The sequence below is a fragment of the Haliotis rufescens genome, unplaced genomic scaffold, assembly GCF_023055435.1.
Source record: "Haliotis rufescens isolate VD_foot unplaced genomic scaffold, xgHalRufe1.0.p SCAF_3, whole genome shotgun sequence".
In the NCBI taxonomy this organism is placed as follows: Eukaryota; Metazoa; Mollusca; class Gastropoda; order Lepetellida; family Haliotidae; genus Haliotis; species Haliotis rufescens.
Genome location: NW_025964001.1, coordinates 64,822,899 through 64,842,008, shown reverse-complemented (window position 1 = coordinate 64,842,008; position 19,110 = coordinate 64,822,899). Strand labels below are relative to the sequence as shown.

General features: G+C 41.7%; 1 protein-coding gene across 1 annotated transcript in view; it reads right to left on the bottom strand.

Annotated features, from left to right (window-relative positions):
- Positions 1-16,088, bottom strand: part of LOC124152830 (transmembrane protein 151B-like) — an 84,066-nt gene extending 67,978 nt beyond the window's left edge. The window contains exon 1 of the mRNA XM_046525877.2: positions 15,718-16,088. Coding sequence (XP_046381833.1) covers positions 15,718-15,750 — 33 coding nt within the window. The 5' untranslated portion in view covers positions 15,751-16,088. The remainder of the gene's footprint in view (positions 1-15,717) is intronic.
- Between the last annotated feature and the right edge of the window lie 3,022 nt (positions 16,089-19,110).

Here is a 19,110-nt window from a genome sequence, read left to right as displayed (position 1 = left end):
TGAAAGTAATAGTTTGGCTAAATATCATGCTAAAGACAAATGCGTTTTGCTCCATATTCTCGTTCAAATCGATTACATTAATCAAATTAATCAAAATTTAGCTACCCTTTAAGATGTTCAAGCAGAGAGCAAATTCAATCATGACAGGAAACCCTAGCTAAACAGAAAAGCACAAGCGACACGCGGAAAGAGCATGAAATAGCATCCCCCCACCATGCACTTTGATAATGAAATGATAAACCCAATTGAAGGATAATTTTTCAGAATTGCCAAACGTGGCAGCGTTCCTGCTTTTCCCCCAGGAATTATAAACACAACGCATCACGTCCTACTTATTTCTCTCCAAAGTGAAGGATTGTTAATCTCTTAAATGACATGACAATGTTTGAATTTCGGAATGCAGTACGAGCAATGTAAACAAAACGTCCCGTCTAATCCAATACATTTATGATCCAAGGATGCCAGATGCTCTCCTGAATATTCCCTGTACGAGAAATACATCCCCATCCTCCTGAAACCTTATTACACTAATCAGAGTGAGGCTCGTAGGGACTGAGGCTCACCTTTCACGTTGATAAACAAATACAACTCTCTTATCACGGAAAGTGACACAGTCCGGAGGCGTTTACCGCTCCTGTGACACAATCGGAACGAATCAGGAATTTGAACCCACGATTATGTTACTGCCACTGCATAATGGACCCAAGAAACACGGAAGAATATGTATGGCACCTTACACCACATGGCCACTCAATGTGAAGGATGGGCGGTGGGGTAGCCTAGTCATTAAAGTGTCCGCTCGTCCCACCGAGGCCCGAATTCGATTTCCTGAATGGGAATGTGTAAAGGAATTTCCAGGTTTCTCCCGCCGTGATATTACTGGAATATGGCCAAAAGCGGCTTAAACCAACACTCACTCGTGGAGGGCGGCCATATCATGCATATTCTTAATTGAAAGGAGGGGTATATGGTTTCATTTTAATATGAATATTTTCATGAATATGTCTTATACACATGAAAACTTGATATGAGATACTATGTATAAAACAAAGGAAGACTTGAAAAGCGTTTAAAAAAAGTGTTATTAATATTATACAGATTAAAATATATTTAAAAATGCAGGGTGATCCTGGCAAAGTCAGGCTGGTTAAACTGCAGCATTCTGCATTACCCAGATTATAAGTAGGGCTGTATTCTTGGCGGCAAACCCGGCCAGTACTCTCTCAATGTCAGTCAACAGATTGGGAGACACCAAACCTAAGGCACCATGAACAATGGTCGGACAACGTGGTACTTGGGACGCAAGCTTGACATTTTGAAAGCGAGGTCCGCATGTTTGCCATGTTTTCCCTGAATCTTGTCAATCACATTAGTGTCAAAAGAGTCAGAACATTCAATGATGATGCCATTGGATTTATCAAAACGCGAAAGATCAGGTTTGTTGGCCTGGATAGGTCCGAGGCTGTATACGGGCTCAGGTGCAGTGGTCGCTCAGATAGCCTCTCCTTGAAAAACTGAGTCTAGGCCGATTTGATATGGCATTTCGCTTGGCTGACACTCATTTCTGTACCATCCGGCTGTACAGAACCATCAACACAATCATCATTGATATAGAGATTATGTTCCATATCCTTGGCTCGTTTAAGAAAACTGTAGAATGATTGTTTTCATCAGACGCTTTGACATTCTTCACAAGAGGATAATGAGCCAAATTATTGTGTGTACAAGTGCACAATACAAATATATCATGAAGAGCCTCCACGTTAATCAAACCACGCCCTCCCATTATAATTGGTAAATATAAGCGACCGAGGGAAGAGCGAGGGTAGGGTGTCTATACCTTGAATTTCCCTTTCGTCCAATCAACACCACCAAAAGAATACGAAAGGACAGATATCACGAGAGTACTTTTGGCTTTGACTTTATCGCGAACGACTTTATTATTATTTTCATTAGTTAATTTATTATTTATAATTAGGGGAGACTATGCTTGTCGTAAGAGGTGACTAACGGGATCGGGTGGTCAGGTTCGCGGACTTGGTTGATGAATGTCATCGATCCAAATTGCGTGGATCGATGTTCATGATATCAATCACAGGATTGTTTGGTCCAGACTCGATTATTTACAGACCGCCGTCATATAGCTGGAATATTGCTAAGTGTGGCGTTAAACAACAAACAAACAAACAAACAAATATTAATTATTTAGAGCTATAAGCTGCGATTATTGATATCACAAGAATAATACTTTCTCAAACTTCTTTTTTCTGGTTTTCGTTTCAGCGTGTGATCAATTTCCTCTGTATACTACGCCAAATACCGTTATTAACAATGCCTTACTTGAATGATCATTGGCTTTTTGTTTGGTCACAAAGGACACATGAATTCAATGAAATAGTAAAGCTCATGAATGCGAAATGAACTTGTCATGAAAGGTTTTACGAGATTGGATGAAGCCCCACGTACTGTACTGCCACTAAACTCTCGGGGTTAGTTGTGCTTGACGCATGGAAATCAGCTTTGGTTCCTTGGGTGGAACTCGATTTCGTAAGGTGGATTACATTGCTGAAACAATCCTCATTGAAGCTAACTCGCCCTTCCAACTTGTCATGAATTAACTCACGGTTGACGCAATTGATCAGCCAGGGACGTCTCATGGACCGTTTTATCATTGTCAAAACCCAAGTGGTGGGCAAACAAGTCATTTGAAGTCTTCAGGGTTATTGATTGAAGTGTTAATCGAAATACAAAAACCTTGAGAGACGCTTAACAACTGCAAAATGGCTTTAAAATAAACGTAGCGCGATTGGTTTGGTTACTGGCAGCGTTCAGAGTCTCTGTCGTTGATTTTTAACTACGCATTTTATTATTTGCTTGTATGTACGCAGTGTCGACGTCAAATTTGTTTTGGGGTCTGGAGCTGCGATAATTAAGTTCAAGGACTGCACTAGCGTCATGAGATAATTTATTGGTCTGCTAATCTGCTTTGGGCACAAAAAATGGATCCAGTAATCTCTACTGGTACGTTCTTTTGCAAATCAAGTGTAACATTTTCAGCATCAGTTATGTGACTGCTTGCTAGGTTGACGAAACACGGTTGAAAGATGACTCGTTTTTCAGCATTTAACCAGAAAGACACATTTGTAACGATCACTAGAACTTTTCAGTTGTGACGCCTCGCGAACTCAGTCGGTTTGTACAATAGCTTTGGGAACAATCGTATTCTGATAGGGACCTGGGACTTATATTTAGCAATAAAATATCCAGCAGCAGTGAAAGGAATTCTTTAACAGACAGATACAAATATCCTTCTTTGAGTGCTTTTAGTGGTCCCTTTGAGTTCGTTATAACCGTAGTTTACTGTATCAGCAACCTACGCGAATAAACCAAGCCACCGAGCCTGGACACCCGAGTTGATACGTAGAGTGTAGGGACCAATGCTGATCCAGTCGATGCACTGATCCAACCCCTGCACTCTGGAAGATGAACACACTGAACAAATTCACCTCCGTGTAATGTGTTTGTATAGGAGTATATAGTAAACACAAAAATACTTAGCATCACAGTTTAACTATTCTGATAGGTAATCGACTAAACACACTCGCCGTGGTTAAAGATCACCGAATCATGACAAGTCGCTATGTGCAATTCAACTATAACCTACTTCAGAAGTCCATCTCTGAGAACCCCTGTGTCGCGCTGTTGACTTAAACGTGGAAGAAATCACATCGCTAAAGCAACTACGATAAAACCTTGAATCGATCATTCACGCAATTGCCATAAACCGCCAGTATTATCTACATGGCACATAGGGCGTTATACAGCGATTACTCCCTCGTGGAATCATGCCTCAATAGTCTGGGTTGGCTCTGCAGAACAAACACATCGATCCATCCACAACTGTTTGTCCAGTCCGCGCCTTTGCACGCAGATCCATGCAAGCATAACGCCGCGTGATGGTTTCAAATAAATTACAAAAGCAAAAATGTTAAAAAATAATCCTGAGAGGTGGTCACAAAATGGATGAAATGGGACGGGACAGAATGTGTCATGCTAGGTTTAATGAACGTCCCTTGCACGAACCGGCCACGGAAAGTGAATTAGACGAGAGAATTAGATAAAACCACGATGCAAATTGGTCCACACTTAGTTAAATACAGAATTATCTCCCACTGAGGGAAAATCGATGAGGAAAATTGTTTTCCAAGTAGAAACTATCCTCAATGAAAATAAAAGAAAACCACCATTAGCGTTAAAAGCAACATGTAACGACCTGTTTTCGATGCAGTAATGATAAACAGCCACTACGAAGAGTGTTTATTCTTCATAACGATGTCTTCGGTAAATTCTTGCTTGTGGCACAAATGTCATTTAAAGGAAGCCTCTCGAGGCAAGGACAATTTATTGACAATAGGGTTACTTCCTATTACGTGGGACAGAGGGGTACATGTGTAATTGTGGCATGAAGTGCAAAATCAAAGTCAGCTGTCAGAGAGGGACACTAATTAACTCCGTGAATGAAGAGAATAATTTTACAGATCCACGAATACTCCTTGCGGTTTCTGATGTTAGACCCTGGAGAGTCTCAAGAATGTTGTCAATCGATGTCATGGGGTCATCATACAGACAAATGCCACCATATTGCATGATGTATCTGACAAGAATACTGTGTCAACTATGATCCCGTAACACATGAAGGTCAACAGGTCAACAAACTGTGATCCTGAAAAGCCCGTTATTCCCTTCTCGTCCAAATCTAAAATTAAATCGAGATTTTAGTTTACGAAACGAGATGTATATAACTACACTACACCATTGAAAGGGCAACAGTATCAATTTGTTCATAAGATCTGAATCACACTATGTGTTCCTAGACGTGTGCCTTGATGAAGTTGCCACAACATTTACGAAACTATTTATCGTATGTTGAAACATTATTGGCCGTTAAGTCCAAACGTGCACCAATGCATCATTACTGTAACATTACAAAGAGCTTGCCATGTTGCGCAAAAAACACTTACCGTTCACGTTTCTGCCAGCTCGAATTTGTCAAGTTTCAATGACTACTGCAAGTCCTAAGGGCTTTATACATGTTATTGTGTCATAAACCTGACCAATAGGCTACATGCATTTCTTTGCCCACAGCCTGGGTTTTCACCAACTCCGTGCACAACTATTGTTTACTTGTCCAAGGAAAACCTCCTTCCGACCCTACATATTTTGAGCAACATTGTTATGGTCTTTCAGTCCTTCCGATCTACGATGTGGTGAGAACTGTATTAAATAAATCTACAACAACAATTAAATTCGACAATCTAAATCTAAGATAAGTAGAATCCGTAAAACAATCGAAGTTTATGGCATCCAACATATATCTTTGGAAATTAAGACAAAACTTTCTAAAAAAGGATAATTACCATAAAATAAACGATGGTTAAATTCACCTTTATAATGTTCTTTTGGATGTCCTCTGATCTGTGAAAGAGTATCTAACTTTTCCTGAAACCTTCGTATTTAATCTAACTTTCCAAATAAAGACAGAAGGGTGTTTAAGTGTATTTTATTTAGCGAGTTGCCATATTCAAACTTTACTATATATAAATTATATAATTATAACTTTTTGCATAAAAGTATAAATAATAGTTCCTAACTTTTCAAAATATTAACAAAATATTTATATAACGTTACTCTAACAAAAAACATAACAAATGGTGGATAAGATTAAGCAAATGAATAAACGAGTGCGCTTTTAGGCATTTCCCTCCATTCTAAGGTACATCGACATTCCATTGATGACGTCATACAGTGTTCCCACGTCACGCAACATGGATACAAGGCAGTGAAGGTATATAATACATATACAGTGTAGGTATACGTATCGTTTAAAGGACGCTGCGAGAAAACTCTCATTTTGCCGTAAGCAATTCGGGATAGGACGTTAATAGGACTTCATTCACCTATTTATTATAAATTACGCAGTACATTTGACGAATTTACGTTTGGTCAATGATTTTCGACTTCACCGCGTCATAATGCGATAGCTTCAAACATGTCGTTAAGGATTCCAGATACACAACAGTTCGAGTTGCGCAGTGAACGCAAAACCACTCCAGCAGAAATCCTTAATGTGTCTGGAATGGCAAGTACTTCACACTATACGAAATAAGCAACATTTATATTTATTTGCAACAGACTAATCAAACATAGTAAACAATCATTAAGAATAGAAATGAGGTAAACGAAGACCTCTCTGACCAGTTATGTGCCATTAGGCACAGCATGTCAGAACGGTTGTAATCCGTTCACAAACCAGTGTTTCTCCTCCTCCCGGGGGAATTCAGTGACAATACTGCTTAGCGTAATGAAATAGAATGACCACTTTGTCCACTCATTCCAATCAGATGGGCAATATGATGCCTGTCTCCCTGCGCGTCTTCACCACATGGGCAACGGCCTGTACACCACAGAGGCAACGGCCTGTACACCACAGAGGCAACGGCCTGTATACCACAGAGGCAACGGCATGTACACCACAGAGGCAACGGCATGTACACCACACAGGCAACGGCCTGTACACCACACAGGCAACGGCCTGTACACCACACAGGCAACGGCCTGTACACCACAGAGGCAACGGCCTGTACACCACACAGGCAACGGCCTGTACACCACAGAGGCAGCGGCCTGTACACCACACAGGCAACGGCCTGTACACCACACAGGCAACGGCCTGTACACCACACAGGCAACGGCCTGTACACCACAGAGGCAACGGCCTGTACACCACACAGGCAGCGGCCTGTACACCACAGAGGCAATGGCCTGTACACCACAGAGGCAACGGCATGTACACCACATAGGCAGCGGCCTGTACACCACACAGGCAACGGCCTGTACACCACATAGGCAGCGGCCTGTACACCACATAGGCAGCGGCCTGTACACCACAGAGGCAACGGCCTGTACACCACACAGGCAACGGCCTGTACACCACACAGGCAACGGCCTGTACACCACACAGGCAGCGGCCTGTACACCACAGAGGCAACGGCATGCACACCACAGAGGCAACGGCATGTACACCACAGAGGCAACGGCCTGTACACCACAGAGGCAACGGCCTGTACACCACACAGGCAACGGCCTGTACACCACACAGGCAACGGCCTGTACACCACATAGGCAACGGCCTGTACACAACACAGGCAACGGCCTGTACACAACACAGGCAACGGCCTGTACACCACACAGGCAACGGCCTGTACACCACACAGGCAACGGCCTGTACACCACATAGGCAACGGCCTGTACACCACACAGGCAACGGCCTGTACACCACAGAGGCAGCGGCCTGGAGAAAGCAAGGAAACTGTGGCTGTATTTAACGTCTACGTGTATATCGCTGTCCTGTACAGGTGCAAGAAAAGCTTAATAGGGAAACAGATGAAAAGAGCTTGTAGCGGTAACACAATTTTTCCGTATTTAGTGGAGATAGGTAACCTAACCACTGTCTGCGGCCTGAATCCCTGTCATTGAGTTGAACGCATCACGTCTCTCTCTCTCTCTCTCTCACACACACACACACACACACACACACACACACACACACACACACAAACACACACACACACACACACACACACACACACACACACACACACACACACACACACACACAAAATTACCCATAAGGGTAGAAAGACGGTGCGTAATAATTTTTCGATATTTGCAAATGTGCATTTTAGTGTTTCACACTTTTGTTTGGTCAGTTTAAGCGAATTGACGTCACAGTGCTTCATCGTTCCGAAACATAAGACGTCACCCATGGATCATGACGTCACACATTACATTACATCATCAGATCTAACAATTGGCTGTGAAATTTTTCGGCATGGTTCATTTCATTAGTCTATATTTCATTTTCTTTCTTAAAATGACAATGGGTGATCCATAGAATACCATGGATTCCTCCTACTTCGTTGCATTTTACTCTTTCAATGATTTAATCAGCATTGTTGAAGTAATACGGGTATCATTGATGACGTAATTCAGACAACATTGATGACGTCATGCAAACATCACAATTTGTAATGAGAAGACGGGAGGTGACGTCACGTCGATATGAGTATTACCTCTATGAATGTCATGAGATGACCAAACGTGATATGCACAATGCCAAGGTCAAGATCATAATGCAAAATTGGGTTTTCAAATCAAATAAGAAGAACGAAGGGTTCGGACAATTCAAAACTTTTGGTTAACGCATCAACGATACAGGCTCTCAACTTAACTACTGCTGCCTCTCATAGGAGTAGTAAGTTGTGTTTTACCTTGTATAGACAATATAATATTAAAAAACACAGAACAAATGACGACGAAAAGCTAACAAGTAGATGAGAAGCATGATTTTAAACCATCCAATATTGTCCGGGAAATAGCTCCACAATAACACCGAATCTTAGTCGAAACGCTTTATGTGTCGTCTCAATCTCTCGGGCGGTCGGGCAGCCTAGTGGTTAAAGCTAGTCACGCTGAAGACCCGGGTTCTATTCCCGACATTGGTACAATGTGTGAAGCCCATTTCTGGTGTCCCCTCGCCGTGATATTGCTGGAATATTGCTAAAAGCGGCGTTAAACTATACTCACCCACTCTCAATCTCAAATGATCTCGCCACAAAACTGAACCCATGGAGAAAAACGCAACAAAAAGTTGTCAACTGAAACTTTTAACTCAAAATTGCCTATGTGTGACGTAAGTTGTTGTCGCCTCTCTCCACTTTGAGAGGTCTGTAGCCAACACAACAATCAATACTTTTCACATAGAAGTCTTCTCGTTCCTGTGTACCATGGCGCGGAAACAATACTTCTTTTATTTCTTGTAGCTTGACTGCATTATTTTGCTAAATTGTTTATTGATCACCTCTGTTTTCATTCTGACATTGTGTGTGTGCATTTGCCTATAACACGACATTAATGTTTCATGTCTGTTCTCAAAGGCGACAAGAATATCACGCAGTTCAAAATGGCGATGCAGTAATTTCAGCCATAATATTCAAATGAGTTATTTCTTAATAATATACTATAGATTGACCTAGAGTGATCTGGTTGTGCAATCTACTATTATTACACATCATCAAGTTACTGTATATGTGCTATCCCTGAACAATATACATGTAAGTGTTTTAATGTTTACTTGCAAGAAGAGGATCCAAGTACCCTATATTCGACGTACGAACAACAGAACAGGATTCGAGTGACAAGAATGGAACTATCATATTTCGACAACGTTGATCGTTCTTAACTCTACCAACGTTTTGTACGTCTTACCCTATTATATAATAACAGGGTCCTGATTCTAAACTGAAATAAGTTCATATTGACCGACTTACTTCCAATGTACCAAATTGATAATGATGAAAGAAAGATGAAATGAAGACGTGTTTCTTCCCAAGGCTAAAACAATCGTTGCTCACATATTTAACTTGAGTTTGCGACGTTAGATCACTTTGTGGAACGAGTCCCTGGACAGCACATAGCAGTCCATGTCATAATCGTGCAGTGTGTGTGTGTGTGTGTGTGTGTGTGTGTGTGTGTGTGTGTGTGTGTGTGTGTGTGTTTGTTGGTGATTGAGCTTACATGTGTTTTCTTGCACTAAAGTAATGAAATATCAGACGTTTGCTTTGACAAATGGTATTTGTCAAAATGAGGTTACTTGATAACTAAGTGCTAATGTAATTACAACAAACGTATTGTAAGCCGTTTAATACATAACTGTTGAATGTATTCTTTTTATGATATCTTGTTTTGTCTTCATGTCATTAGATTACCAGAGAGCAATGAAACACCATGGAATCTAAGTGTCCAAGCAATAAGGTCGTGTTTTATCTACAGGCCTACGAGTACCATAGTGATTGGCTTGATGGCTTGTGCCATATTAATACGAGACTACCGACACGAATTCCCTCAGAATTCATTTTATTCTTCTTATGAATTTTTAGCACTTATTAAGCAGCTGTGTCTAAGCATTCACGTTTAGGCCCACATTTGTGTTTTACTGTGACATAGCACGCCAACACTACAATGCCCAGGAAAACCCGATAGCTATTGCAGCATTCGCAAGATACATAAATGTTAAAAAAAGCACTGTTTTAGTATACGTCATGCTTTATGTAAGATTAGTATATACACCAATATAGGTATGTAGTTTAGATACACTACTTATATCGATGTGCATTAAAAAGAGAGCTGGGGGCACGGGTGGCCCAGTCGTCTAAGGCGCAGCGATTCGCTATGCAGAGTTGCGTCCCTGGGGCACGCCAGAAACCTATGATTGTGGGTTCGAATCCCGGTTCGCCCCGATTATGTTTCTAGGTTTGTCAGCACCATACCCGTGCTCTAGGGTTTCACCGAAGTAGTAAACGTCTGAGACCTGCATCACTTCGGGCTTTCCTCCCACATTAAGCTGACACGCCGCGATATAACTGGAATACTGTTAAAAGCGGCGTTAAACCCAACTCACTCACTAAATAAAAAGGGAGGTGTGTTTACTTCTGTCAAATGAGCTATTTTCACTGTACAACTACATTAATTTCAATAAGTATTACATCTTCACATGTATGTACAATCTAAGTTTGAACCTTTTTATCAAAGGTAGAACTGTCCACAGTGGACTTGTATTCATTTCCAGTCAGGATCTAACGTTGGTCCCTTGTGAGGTATCGCCGCAGTTTGATTTAGGTCATCATTAACTGTTAGAATGATCAACATCATAAACTGGCAGCTTGCTGAACGACCAAGGGTTTTGAATCAAACTTGCTACGACTGCCAATATGCTCGAACCTAGTCCCTCTTCAAGCGTCCTAAGCAGGCAAGAATCTAAGGGGCCTGTTTATTAAAATCTGTATCTATCTGCTAGCAAAAAAGGAAATCATACGCACAAGCGTAATTGGCCCATGGCAAAAAGAACGTTTCTTCCCTGTAATCACAGCGGGATAGTAATTAGGCGTAGATAACATAGACGTGCTTAGAAACAACGTAGACCCATAAGCACAAGAATGAAGGCTGCGAGTTTGTAAATCTTCCAAGGAGTTTTTAAATCAAAGAAAACCACCCACAGAGATATAACTAAAGGCCTTTGAGCTCCAACCCCGTGTTAATCCAAACTCACTAATATTAACTATATGTAATGACGCAATTGTGTATTCATGGAATTCGTTCGTTCGTTCGTTCGTTCGTTCGTTCGTTCGTTCGTTCATTCCAAGTGCTGACAAACCTAGAACCTAATCGTGGCGAACCAGGTTTCGTTTACCATACCCGTGCTCGTGGGTTTCACCGAAGTGGTAAACGTCTGTGACCTGCATCACTTCGGGCTTTCCTTCCACATAAGGCTGACACGCCGCGATAAAACTGTAATAATGTAAAAAGCGGCGTTAAACCCAACTCACTCACTCACTCTAAACATAAATGCATAATGTACATAGTGTGTATACTGTTCGCGGCGATTGTACTGAACAGATATTGAATTCACATTTAATACTATGTTGTATGTTCTGAATACATCAACAAAGAAGTGAAAATTGTATCTTTAATGAGTGAATATTTGAATATAGTGATGGCGTAGTTAAGAATATCGTCAGTCGATATTCCCATTCCCCCCATATATATTTGTGTGTGTATGAAGTGGTTGGTATTTCACCAATGTGTCATAGACAAATTTAAATTGGAGTTCGATACCTATAGCTATATGTCATGGTGTTAATACGATGGAACGGTATTCAGCAATTATGGCGTATATACACTATGGAATGGCATTTGTTAATACCTTTATATCATGACGTACATACGATGCAACGGTATTGAGTAATGCCTATATATGTATATATGGTGCGGTTGATATCGGAATGAAGGAAACGCCATAGACCGATATAAACATGGAATTCATCCAACGCTCTCAGTTGAATGCCGGTGAGATGGCGACCTAACTAAATCCCCCTGCTTTATCACCTTTTAACTTAATCGAAATACTACGACGGGATGTGGTTTGGCAGTAAGCAGGGATGCAATTACCAAGAGTCGTATTTTAAAGAGAGACCCAGACACTCTTCTTTTTACAAACTACCACTTCAGCACTTCTTGCACAGAACGATATCCAGAGGGACATGCAATCCCAGACAACAGAAAACTTCAGGTCGACCACTGGTCTGTTTAAAACACATGGAAATCATGTGTGTATATTTGGCTATATGTATACACCTAATCATGGCTTCATCAAGGATAGGGGCGGTCGGGTAGCCTAGTGGCTAAAGCGTTCGCTCGTCACGCCGAAGACCCGGGTTCGATTCCCGACATGGGTACAATGTGTGAAGCCCATTTCTGGTGTCCTCCGCCGTGATATTGCTGGAATATTTCTAATATATGGTTTATCTGAAGGTGCACAGCCGTTTAAAAAAACCCACTCATTTTTTATGAGATGCAGACGTAATGCAAACATCATGTGCAGTTTACTAATCAAACGGTATTGATTTGCAATATATAACAGACAACGTCATTTCACCGTGTGACAACTTCAAATACGCTAATATATCAATTTCTGATAAGGATTTCTGTGAAATTAGTGGTAGAATCATCTATCTTAAAAGAAAACCATATATCAACCATTACTTTATTGGGGATTCGTCTACCACATTAAGTGGAACCAGTAGCGTGGAAAATCGTGTCTGGTCGCAATTCACGGCACTCTCATTACATTCTCCTTGATTGCACAATAAAACGTGTGTGATATGTGTTTGCCGTGACGAAACACATGTTTCTGGTAAAAAACTTCAGAGTGAGGGAAATAAACGGGGTTTTTTTCAGACTGTGAACAAATACAGGATGTCACGAGGGCAACGGCTCTCAGGCTGAAAGATAAATAAACGAAACATTTTTTTTCCATGTATTTTGTAATGGTTGGATGAATCGATCAATAATGGTTAAGACATTATTCAAAACATCACGTTAAAAAATCATTCCAATTCATGGTCGTGGATACGTCAAATCACTTACATGAAATAAACCCAGGGTTTTTTTATGACTGGCCTAATCTAGTTTAACTTTGCGCTGTGTTAGTGCCAGTGGTAGAGTGTCCGCCCAGAGGGAGGTAGGTCGGGGTTCGATCCCCGGCCGCGTCATACCGAAAGACGTTAAAAGATGGTACTTGTTGTTACCCTGTCTTCCGCTCGGCATTAAAGGGCTAAAACAAGGACTGGTCGGCTTGGAGTCAGTATACTGTGTCTGAGTGGGGTATTCATGTTAAACTGCGGCATGGTATATCAGTGAGCTAGCACTATAAATCGGCATCAGTCAGGACTAGTACAAGCAGTCACACAGACACGCACGCAAGCACGCACGCACGCGCGTCGCTTTATAAGTGTAATAATCGTAGGCGCGACCCCATTTCACCTCACCTCACAGCAATACGTATTTAATCACAATGTAACGGGTGTCTGCCAATCAAGGCTACAGCAGTATGTGTTTTTAGTCATGCTGACTTGTTACAATGTCAATGGCACCTGATGTCACCGTTACAGCTGTATGTGCAACAAGGCTAATGTCTCATGATGGGGCAACTGTTGTGTAAAGTACATATGGACGGAAGAGGCAGATGATATACAAACGATGCGACTATTTGGAAAAGAGGAAAATATTATTGGCATATTGAGGGGTACCTGCTATCCAGCACAATATACTGGTTCATATGCTGTAAACTTACATTGTGCACCGAGTCAGTTTATGCAACCTTTTCAGATCGACCTCATATTAAAATGAATACCATTCTTCTCAATCACCTAATGTGGCGTACATTTAGATGGCACTTTATGGGCCATCTCTTCATAAAATAGTATTTCACGCAATACAACCGGAAACATTGTCTCCAATCTGCCTTCAAAGATCTACCTACAATCTGCCTTCAAGGATCTACTTACAATCTGCCTTCAAGGGTCCACTTACAATCTGCCTTCAAGAATCTACTTACAATCTGCCTTCAAGATCTACTTACAATCTGCCTTCAAGGATCTACTTACAATCTGCCTTCAAGATCTACCTACAATCTGCCTTCAAAGATCTACCTACAATCTGCCTTCAAGGATCTACTTACAATCTGCCTTCAAATTCTACTTACAATCTGCCTTCAATGATCTACTTACAATCTGCCTTCAAGGATCTACTTACAATCTGCCTTCAAGGATCTACTTACAATCTGCTAGTCATACAAGCCCTGAAATAAATATATCCAATACAACCCATGCAAGTCTACAATAGTTGGCAAGTCTAGATTACTGCAGTTTCAGGAATGAAGCGAATACCTAGGCTTCTTTTATTAAAAGATTATTTATTTATTGTTTTTTTTCTGTAAAATATTTTCATTACAGATACTGGGTGTTAGTCAAACAATCTGCCGTCTACTTGGAATCCTTCAAGGGCCTGCTGGAATACACATGAGTGATGGAAAAACCATGTCATTAATGAAGCTCTCCTTACAATTACAAACTCTCTCCAGTAGGAAAAGTACACCTACCCTGGTATCGACCAGCTGTCCTGCATCGTGTATATCACTAGACGCGACTTTATCATCACCAACATGGGATACAAACACCCATACTATCATAACAGTGACGTATGAAGACATTTCTCATTTATGTTTCCATATATACACACGACCCAGTAGATGGCCATGTAGGTAAGCAGGTCATCACGCTGGAGATGATATAAGGCTTTATGGTTGCATATATCGATATACCGCAGCCACTAACTGGTGTAATATGAATGGCACATGTGGTGACATACTCTTCCCCTCCACCACATACACATAGCAGTTATTTTTCTCGTCGATAATGTTTACAAATACAATAGAAATAAGAAATATCAACGCCAAGGAACAACCAGTCTCTGATGGGCGTAAAAGGGAAAATATCGGTACACGTTATGTAAACGGATCACTGAAAATCAGTGATGATACCAGGTGTTTGTGGGTAAGCATTTCCTACACCCGCCAACCACACACAATTGGGTAAAAAAGTAAGTGTTTGTTTGTTGCTTAACGCCGCAAAGCAGTACTCCTGCCACGCTACGGCGCCTGTAAACAAACAAGACAATCCTTGTTTTGGACCCTGTATTTCTCTATTCCTGGATCCGTCTTCGATGACAAATACTACGACGTTAATCATCATCATCATCATCATCATCATCATCATCATCATCATCATCATATGTCCGGGTTTAATTAACATGACCAAGAACATATAAATGTTATTTGTTATAGACTTACTCAACAACATCCTGCAAGTTATGTGTCACCGACAATAGCTTGTCGTCTGTTCCAACAACCTATTGAAAGATAAACTGTAATCTACTGAAAGAGTATCTGTTGAAAGTTTTTAATGTAATTGGAACATTATAGTTTGTCTGACTGATATATATCATGTCAAACCACGACACTTTGCCATGACATGTAGAGTCATACTGTTAGCTACCTGACAAGATACCATCGATTAGTTAAAAATATAAACTATTCGATGAATATTTGATAAAGCTGGCTGGGCCTCAGAATACAATTTCGCTTGATCCGGGTATCCAAAGATACGCCTTCAGCATAGCCCCACCTCCCCCCACATGTTACAACGCTGATGCTGCCGCTTGGTGCCGTGGGGTCAGTCTCTGGTATCTAATGACACCTACCTCATTCTCCTGTGCCCCCAACTCCGTCTGCATAGTGCATACCCCTCCTCTCAAGCCATGCTGTTGCCCATCTTCTCCTAACTGCCTTTCTCAATCAATATTCACACACAGCAGAGCCAAGTTTCCCGCGCACAGCACTTGGTCGTCTGCCACAGGCTTATCATGACCCGGAAGCACTTAATCCATTGAAAAGGTCTTGACCTTTGACCGAGAAGTCATCACTGTTATCTTCACATCATGTCTGAGTGTAATCCTCGGACGATGACAGAGTTAAAGCTGGGAGTCCTAGGGAGCGTCGTTCTGTGCCTTCTACCCAGGAGCATCGTCGCTTACGGTCCGTTCAGCTAGCGGGGGAAACAAAGTGAGGGCGCTCAGAGCTCGTTCTGCCTCGCCTTATTTCGCCTAATGGTTCGCGAGGCAATACAAGCATGTTAAGCGTGATCATTTATATTGGCAATGTAAACGATAAAATTCGATCCATATTGATCCTTATAATGTACTGTTGACGGATGTCACGGATATTTCATTGATCACCTCTCTAAATTGACGGTAAATGTAGTTGCGGGGTTTGCCTTTCGGCTTCTAGCGTGGTAGAACCTCCACTGACAGTGTAGGAAGGCCTCCAACTGTCTATCGCCTCTCAAAACAAATTTACCAAGCTGGCCATTCACGGAAGCCCTCTCACCGAGGCGCAGTGTGTCCGGATCGAATCAACGTTCTTCTTGCCTTTGCGGCATTGATGACTGCATCGAGCGAAACAGGATTAAAAGCAGATAATCACTATTTGTTTCCCTTGAAAAAACTAATTGAAATGTTGAAGAAAAGTGTTTGCGGGGCAGCAAATTCCACCGAGCAAACTGGCGGTGGTTGAAACTGCATACACGTCTTCTTCTGGCTGTTTTTGCATCTCTACATTGAACAATACGGAGCATATTTGCCTACTCAAGCTTGTTGTCTAATTTTGTTTTTTCTACTAAATTCTACCTCCCTAAGCCAATGAGTGAGTTGGAATGGTTTTACGCCTCTTTAAGCAATATTCCAGCAATATCTCAGCGGCGGACACAAGAAATCACAAATTTCACAAATTGCTTCACAAATTGTATCCATATGGGGAATCGAACCCGGGTCCTCGGCGTATCAAAAGACGTTAAATGATGGTACTTGTTGTTACCTGTCTTGCGCTTGGCATTAATGGGCTAAAATGGGCAAGGGGTCAGTACACTGTGTCCGAGTGGTGTTTTCATGTTGGGGGGGGGGGGGGGGGGGGGGGGGGGGGGGGTCCGGTAGCCTTGTGGTTAAAGCGCTCGCTCGTCACGCCGAAGACCCGGGTTCGATTCCCGACATGGGTACAATGTGTGAAGCTCATTTCTGGTGTCCCCCGCCGTGGTATTGCTGGAATACTTCTAAAAGCGGCGTAAAACCATACTCACTCCCTCACTATTCATGTTAAACTGCGGATTGGTACCTCAGTGAGCTAGTACTATAACTCGGCATAAATCCGGACAAGTACAAGCGGCCACACACACACACACACACACACACACACACACACACACACACACACACACACACACACACACACACCTGTGACACCTGTGACACCTCGCCCTACACCACAGCGTCTTTGCAGCTATTATTAAAATCTAGGGGCACAGGTGGCCCAGTCATCTAAGGCGGAGCGATTCGCTATGCAGAGTTGCGTCCCTTGGGCACGCCAGAAACCTATGACTGTGGGTTCGAATCCCGGTTCGCCCCGATTATGTTTCTAGGTTAGTCAGCACCATACCCGTGCTCGTGGGTTTCTCCGAAGTGGTAAACGTCCGAGACCTGCATCACTACGGACTTTCCTCCCACATACAGCTGACACGCCGCGATATAACTGGAATACTGTTAAAAGCGGTGTTAAACCCAACTCACTCACTTATAATAAAATCTACTCAGAGAATATGCATAACGTTTTAACTATTGTCGTCATTGTAGTCATGGTGCAACTATTGTAATTATTGTGCACTACCTTGCCATCTTAACACTGACCCATGAAATATGTTACGGCAGACCTTAAGGTTACACACAACCAAATGTTACACAAACCATAGACTTCTATAGTAACGTTATATATTTTTTTCAAATAACTAAGCATCCAACAGCTATTACCTGTACGTGTATGCACAGTTTGGCCTTTGACATAAAAAAAACTAGCTTAGCCAGCTCCTTTTCCCGAGTACGGGAAGCTAAACACACCACCCCCAGTTTCGCACCAAATGTCACCTACTTGAAAATAGCTGTGGTCACATTCAGCATAAGTCATCATGTTGAAAAAGACAGTACTAAATATAGAAAAACATGGTCAGTTTTAATAACTGGATGGAAGTACATAAAAATCTTACAGAATATCCTCCAATCACAGCCTGCAGATATCTCTCGGTCTGCACTGAAGGCTTCCTACGAAAACCGCACTGTCCCATCTGATTCTGAATTGGTGTAGTAGAACCTCAAAACACTTTGGCTTTGATGGTTTGCATTTTGCATACAATGATGACTTATAGTTTCAAATACTTTTGTTTGAATACCAGCACTTGAAGGTGAGCTACACGTCTACAGTCTTGTGGCGTTAACATTTCTTCTTCTATGACTGATGTTGCTGTTGCTGATCAAACATTTTCGAAGAAGGGGCGGAATGGAAGCTGCGATTTCCTACATGTTCTATAACCATGTAACAATCATTGTTATTGATTCTAACAAACACAACACAGACGGCTTCATCAAGTGAAGCATGGCTCGATTAAATAAATATTAACGTTGTAAAAACTACAGTCATTAATGTCATCTGTTCATACTAATAAAAACGACAAAACCGTTTCAATAGTTTCTGCCGAAAGCAAAGTCTGCTGAAGGATTACATCTATAAATTATCATGAACATTGTGTTTATGAATCACTATCAAATAGTGACGATACACATGCAAGTAAATTGTTCACCTGACAAAAAAGCACGGTAACATGTGGTACATGTACAAGTCAAAAATCTAAATTGCATCTGATTTTATTTAGGTGACTGATCCCTCAAACGTCCTCCTCATGTCTACCCCAAATCGTTTTGTAAGTTTTACTGATGTCTTGAATGCCGTAATCCTGATTAAAGTGAGTGAGTGAGTGAGTTGGGTTTAACGCCGCTTTTAACAGTATTCCAGTCATTTCAAGGCGTGTCAGCTTAATGTGGGAGGAAAGCCCGAAGTGATGCAGGTCTCAGACGTTTACCACTTCGGTGAAACCCACGAGCACGGGTATGGTGCTGACAAACCTAGAAACATAATCGGGGCGAACCGGGATTCGAACCAACAATCATAGGTTTCTGGCGTGCCCAAGGGACGCAATTCTGCACAGCGAATCGCGG